Genomic DNA, 5,880 nt, shown 5'->3' with positions numbered 1-5,880 from the left:
TTTCTAATAATTATATAAATTACTAATTACTAATCTCTTTGGGGCCACTTTATTTTTATTTCTAAGATTGCCCTTGAATATCTTTCTCTTCAATGTTTAAATTGTTGAATACCGTTAAGATTAACCCATTGCAAAGGGCAGTCCTACTTAGTGGAATGTCTGACTAATAGTATTTGCTTAGTAATCCTCTGAGTTACTAACACGCAACGTATGTCACATATGCTGGAATTCTCAGAACTACTCATCCACTCAGGGCTGTAAGTTATGATTGTTTACTGGAGTCAAAACCAGTGGTGATTACGGAAGGAGGGATTTTATCATCTAGTTGGCAGCCAGGGGCAGTTCCACTGATTCAATAGCTCAAGTCTTCTCATTATTTTTCCGTTAGAAGTCTCATAATATCGTACAGCATTAGGGTTAGGAGATAGCTGAAGTTAGGTTACAAGCTGACATATTTTTGTTTTCTATTGATAAACCCTCAACCAAAAGTAATTCCAAGTTCCTACGACGTTAGAGGCTTTCTATGGCCCCCTTTTACTTCTTTCCTAGATCTGTTTGCCATAACACCCTCACAGAGACAGATTTATATAAAGTGGATATCCAGGTGATCTGACTTCTAACTGGCTCAGCTTCTCACATTACATTTGCCCATCTTCTTTTCTTTTCCAAACTCATCTGATCCTTTTCATGTGTCTAGATCCAGAACATCCAAAAGGTTTCTCTTGATGATTTATATCTCATAAACATCAACTTTCTTGGTAAATGTATAATTTGGACCTAAGACACAGTATATAAGCACCCATAATATATCTTTATACGTATTTTTCTGTATTATAAATTGAATTGTCAACCTCATAACACAATGCCTTCCATTATTCTTTCATTTACTCTTATTGTGTTTGGAATGAGATTGGCTTTAGGGTAATCTACTAACAATATTCCAAAAACATTATTGCAGTTTGATACAAATCGATTCCTTATTTTAAATTGTCTTTTAATTTTTTAGTATTTAGTATCAGGTAGATTTGAAGTTGTCTGTAAAATGCAAGAGAATTTTTGTTCTTGAATCTCTGAAGGTTGCTATGCCAACCTAATATTAAAACAAAAGGAAATAGATTTGAATCAGAAACAAACCATAAACATTTAATCCACCAACTCTGTTCACTTATAATTATGTCTTACATTATTGCTATTGTTAAGTTGACTTTAACAAGTAAATCAGCAAGATGAACTCTCTGATGCTAAATTTTAACTTATACCACTTTACTTATCTTGTAAATAAATGTTGATAAAATACACCATTAAAAGAGCTAATACTGCTTGCTACATCAGGCACAGAAAGAAATATTATTTAAAAAAAAATCAAAGTTGCTATAGAATTTTTACTGTTGTCAATCACTGACTCATATTCCATTGGTTTTTCTTTTATGAGTAGACATTTTGCCTTGTGTGTCTTCTTCATTGCTTACCTAGTAGGGCAGATGACATTAAGAAATCAGATGTGTGGTGGGTAATTATCCAGGGATGTTGGAAGCATACACTTAGGAATGTATACTCAACAAGAGAAAGCATTGCTTTTGAATGTGTATTTGGTATTGACAGCCATATGTTGGCAATAGGCATGTGTACTTTCAGGATGCCCAATTTCACTATATTTTAATAACAGATTATTGAGGGTATCAATGAGGGAGATTCAGAAATGAGCTCTTTGTAACACATGAAACATGATTTTTCAGGTACTTTGTCCCACTTTTATTCGGGCATTGGATTTGTTTCAGGGTAGGTCTTCTAATGATGGCTGAAAGCTGACGGCATGGATGAAAATAACCGGACGTTTGTTTCTGAATTCCTTCTTTTGGGTCTTTCTGGATACCCAAGGACCGAGATCATGTACTTTGCTCTTGTTCTGGCTATGTACCTAGTGATTCTAACAGGCAACGGTGTTCTGATCATAGCAAGCATCTATGATTCCCGTCTCCACACACCCATGTACTTCTTCCTGGGCAACCTCTCCTTCCTGGATATCTGCTACACAACTTCCTCTGTTCCCTCAACACTGGTGAGCCTAATCTCAAAGAAAAGAAACATTTCCTTCTATGGTTGTGCAGTGCAGATGTTCTTTGGATTTGCAATGGGCTCGACAGAATGTTTGCTTCTTGGCATGATGGCTTTTGATCGATATGTGGCCATCTGTAACCCTTTGAGATACTCTATCATCATGAGCAAAGGCATGTATGTATCAATGGCATCTGTATCGTGGTTCTCTGGTGGGATCAATTCACTCGTGCAAACATCCCTTGCCATGCGGTTGCCTTTCTGTGGAAACAATGTTATTAATCATTTTACTTGTGAGGTCTTAGCTGTCCTCAAGCTAGCTTGTGCTGATATATCTCTCAACATCGTTACCATGGTGATATCAAATATGGCCTTCCTGGTTCTTCCGATACTGCTCATCTTTTTCTCCTACATGTTCATCCTCCACACCATCTTGAGAATGAATTCAGCTACAGGGAGACGCAAGGCCTTTTCTACCTGCTCAGCCCATCTGACTGTGGTGGTCATATTTTATGGTACCATCTTTTCTATGTATGCAAAACCCAAATCCCAAGATCCGACTGGGGAAGACAAGTTCCAGACTTCAGATAAGATCATTTCTTTATTTTATGGAGTAGTTACCCCCATGCTGAATCCAATCATCTATAGCTTGAGGAATAAGGATGTGAAAGCTGCTGTAAAGTACATACTGAAACAAAAGTACATTCAATAAGATGCTGGCAAACACAGGCTTTGCGTGTCAAGCACAAGATTGACTCGGGGGTAAATCTGTGAGAACAATCTAATTTTTATTTATCTATTTTGAAAAAATCTTGGCTACTTGGTTATACTCCCAGAGATGGAAGGTAAGTCCTTACTGCTGAAGACACCATACACTTGAGAAACAGGGGTCAGAAACCCCTGTGTTAAAACTGACCTGAATGCTCCCTCCCTGAGGACAAGCTTTCTTGGTACCAGAAAGTATCATGCAAGCTTGGAAAGGAGGGAGATGACTAACAGTACTACTCAGTTGTGATGCCTATTAACCATTTCAACAACCAGCATGCCTAATAACTATAGGGGTGTAATAGTAGCATACACACCTTGGTGGCTACCAACCACCTAATTCGACTTAAGACCCATTCAGCAAAAGGGTGACCCATCCCTGGTTCTAGAAACCAACTAGAACTACTACTCAGTGCTAATTAAATTATAGTTATCAAGGAGAATCTACAACCACCAGTTTAATAAACCAGCATAATCTCCAACAACGATCTATAACATTTGTCCTTATGTCCATGGATAAATGTAGTTGCCACTTTTTACTAAGGGAACTTGTCTTTTGAAATAAATGGACACCAGCACAGAAATTCACAACCAAACAATATGCTGAGTTGTGGAGCTCAGTCCCATTGGATGTATCTACCAAACACTCCCACACTTAAGGCTCAGGGAACAGTGCCAAGACGCCACTGAAAGATTTGAGAACCAGAGGATCAGGGACTTTGCTGTGAGATTGTGTCTCCTAGTAACATCAGAAGTTACATCCATAGAGTCTCAATACCATAACTGCCCAGATGTGAGCTTAACAAAGAGGTCAGCAACAAACATGCCAAACTGCACAAAGAAGAGCTCACCAGGCCTCAACCCTTCACAAAGAGCTACAAGCAACTCAGTAAATCTGGGAGTGGGAGAGGTAGCCCTCCTCAGGGAAGAGCACACCACTCACTTGCGAGGTCCGAATGGTCATCCCTGAAAATATAATACAGGTAGCATTATATGAGTCAAACAGGTTATATTTAGCATTATATGTATATAAATATGTATATATACATATACTAATAATTACTAAAAAGGCCATGAATTGAAAGAGGGTGAGTAGGGATATATGGGAGGGTTTGAAGGGAAGAAATGGAAGAGAGAAATGTTATAATTCAATTATAATCTCAACAAAGAAAATAAAAAGAGAAATATTGGCTAGGGAAAGATATTTTTATCCTTTTCCTTTGTTAGTCATGCTCAACTCGATTTACCGACGACTATAGTTTGCTTCAAACTGGTCTTCCAACAGGTCTTGATCTCCCAAATACTATGAATCCTGTTATAATTCTATCATTTATGATGTCTGAAGTATGTGCTTCCAGTGGGCTGCATGGAAACACGGAGGAATGACTACATCCAAACTCAGGTAGCAGAGAGACCAGTGTACAAATGTTTCTATTCCCGAAAGTATGGTCAACTTTTAGTTAGGTTAGTAATTCAGTCAAGGTCATAGTTAACTTGCTAGTGACAATCAAGTAAGGTTCCTAGCGACATTGGAAGTTTTGATAAGTTGGAAAACACACCTACTGGGGCCAGTGTCATAGTACATTCTATTTCAAGAGTGAAGTTCAGATGAGGACTCGTGGTTCTTTCTTCCTTTCTAGTCTTTCTTTTTATCTTTTATTGACTCTTTGTGGATTTAACACCATACCTCTTGATCTCTTTCATCTCCCCATCCCTTTACAACACCCCCAAGATAAAACAAAATAAAATTTAAAGAAAAGAAAAAAATGAAAAAGAAAAATCTCATCGTGGAAGCTGCAGTGTGGCACAGTGAGCCACAGAGTGTCCCCTTTAGCTCATACATCTTCACTTGCAAGTGTTCACTGTAATGAATTATTTGTCTGATCAGAAGCCTCTGGTTTCTGTTGCATTATCAATATTGAGCCCTAACTGTGACTCCTCTGGAGTATCCTGTTGTTGTCCTGTGTCATGGAGTTCCTGCAGCTTTGGGTCTATAGGGTTGGCCCCTTCACGAGCTCCAGCAGATCATAAATGAGGTGGGCCATCTCACAGCCCTGTTTTTGAGCCTGGGTTGTTCCTGGGTTTGTCAACTCACCAGGTTTTCCTCATCCTCACCATCAGGGTGAGCTCTCCAGCAGTGCCCTGTTAGCTTACCCTATGTAGCAAGCAGAAAGGGGCAAGACCCTCCTGCTCTCACACCTGGCTCACCCACACCTATACCACCAGGGTCAGTTCTATTATGTTGCCCAGATGAGGTGCAGGGGTCATTCTCCTGAGCGCTGCAGCTAGTGAGAGGCAGGGCCAGCTCTTTTGCTCTCAAGTGGTCAGCTCCTGTCTGCGGTAGGTTATGAGTGGTGAGGGGAAAGGGGGAAGTAATTCTCCCCTCCCCAAACCACCACACGTCAGACAAGTATTAGGGCTAGCTCTTCCTAAGCTCATACTCTTGGGAACAGCTCACCTGAGCCCCTACCAGCAGGGCCAGCTCTACTGTGCTGTCTGAGTGAGGCACAAGGCCTGTTCTCTTGAGTGCTGCAGTTGGTGAGGTGCTGGACCAGTTTTCCCATGCACATGACCTCAGGGCCAACTCTTCCTCCTGCCGCAGGTGGTGAGGGGGGTAGCATCTCTCCCGTGTTCATGCCACCCTATGGCAGATGGGGCGGCAGATCTCCCATGCTCACATCCAGACTCATGTGTGTCTCAGTCACCATGGTCAGCATTACTGTGATGCTGAGGCTAGATGCAGGGTCTATTTTCCCAAGTGTTGCAGTTGGTGAGGGGCTGGGTCAGCTCTTCTCTTTGCCACAGGTGACCAAGGGCAAGTGGGGAGAGCAGTTACTATTTTTTTAACACATCTTTTATTCATAGCTATTAATTACCAGATAAATGCCCTTAGTTCCCACTCCATTAATATCAATCACACCTTCCAGGTGCACATGGAGATGAAGAGATCAGGCCTGAGATGAAATGAGGATGTGCGAATAGTGGTGGGAGGAGTTTCTGTACTGCCCCTGGGAGATAATACAACCTTAAAACTCAAACCAAGGCAGGAGGTCCTGAAAG

At 40.7% G+C, this 5,880-nt stretch overlaps 1 protein-coding gene across 1 annotated transcript; it reads left to right on the top strand.

The window, feature by feature from the left end:
- The first annotated feature begins 1,724 nt into the window (after nt 1-1,724).
- Nucleotides 1,725-2,767, top strand: LOC101986017 (olfactory receptor 13C4). Its single transcript, XM_013351829.2, is given in 2 exon segments — nt 1,725-1,794; nt 1,797-2,767. Coding segments are annotated over 2 exon segments (1,041 nt in total).
- The last annotated feature ends 3,113 nt before the right edge of the window (nt 2,768-5,880 follow it).

The sequence above is a fragment of the Microtus ochrogaster genome, linkage group LG5, assembly GCF_000317375.1.
Source record: "Microtus ochrogaster isolate Prairie Vole_2 linkage group LG5, MicOch1.0, whole genome shotgun sequence".
In the NCBI taxonomy this organism is placed as follows: Eukaryota; Metazoa; Chordata; class Mammalia; order Rodentia; family Cricetidae; genus Microtus; species Microtus ochrogaster.
This window is presented reverse-complemented; position numbering and strand designations above follow the sequence as displayed.